The 635-nt window shown below is 57.5% G+C and overlaps 1 protein-coding gene across 1 annotated transcript in view; it reads right to left on the reverse strand.

Moving 5' to 3' along the window:
* Positions 1–635, reverse strand: part of LOC104516089 (talin-1-like) — a gene marked incomplete at both ends in the record, with an annotated part of 6849 nt that overhangs the window by 2041 nt on the left and 4173 nt on the right. The window contains 1 exon segment of the mRNA XM_010160302.1: positions 505–633. Within this exon segment, the coding sequence (XP_010158604.1) occupies positions 505–633 (129 nt within the window).

Consider the following 635-nt stretch of genomic DNA (forward strand, 5'->3'; position numbering starts at 1 on the left):
TGGTCCCATGACCAAGTGTTTTGCTTTTGCACTCTTGCTTACAAGCCTTGTTGCTCTACTGCTGCCTTATTGACCAGAGTTTTTTAGCAGTGTTTTCATCTGCTATTCAGAAGTATGTCCTTCAGATTGGGTGATGGACAGGACGTTGCCCACACACCAGCAAGGGGAAGATCTGTCACCCAGCATGAGCTGCAGGCTTGGCTGGAGACACAGCAAACTCTATGCCCACTGGGCAAGTGCCCATCTGGGGATTCTAGGCTGCCACCGGTGCGTAGATCAGTCGCCCCTGCCAGGCCATCATGGGAATGTCGGCACTGGGACATCACAGCACCAGCTGCTGTTGCGGTGCCAGGAGAGGGGGGTCCATCCTCTGCCCCGCCAGCCAGGCAGGGCAAGCGTGGCTGAGAGATCCAGTAGAAAAAGCCAGGGGAGAAGCTGCATGGCAGCTCCAAGGGAAAAGAGCTAAATCCAGCATTCCTTCCGCCTCGCCGTCACCCTGCTCACCTTCTCCGAAACCTTGCGTGCGCTCTCGATCAGCTCCTTCTTGGTGTAAGCATCACTGGGGCTGCACTGCAGGGCTCCAGCCTTCGTGACTAGGGCAGCGCAGCCGTGACCCAGCTCCTGCACCCGGCGCT

The sequence above is a fragment of the Eurypyga helias genome, unplaced genomic scaffold (genome assembly GCF_000690775.1).
Source record: "Eurypyga helias isolate BGI_N326 unplaced genomic scaffold, ASM69077v1 scaffold21810, whole genome shotgun sequence".
Lineage (NCBI taxonomy): Eukaryota > Metazoa > Chordata > Aves > Eurypygiformes > Eurypygidae > Eurypyga > Eurypyga helias.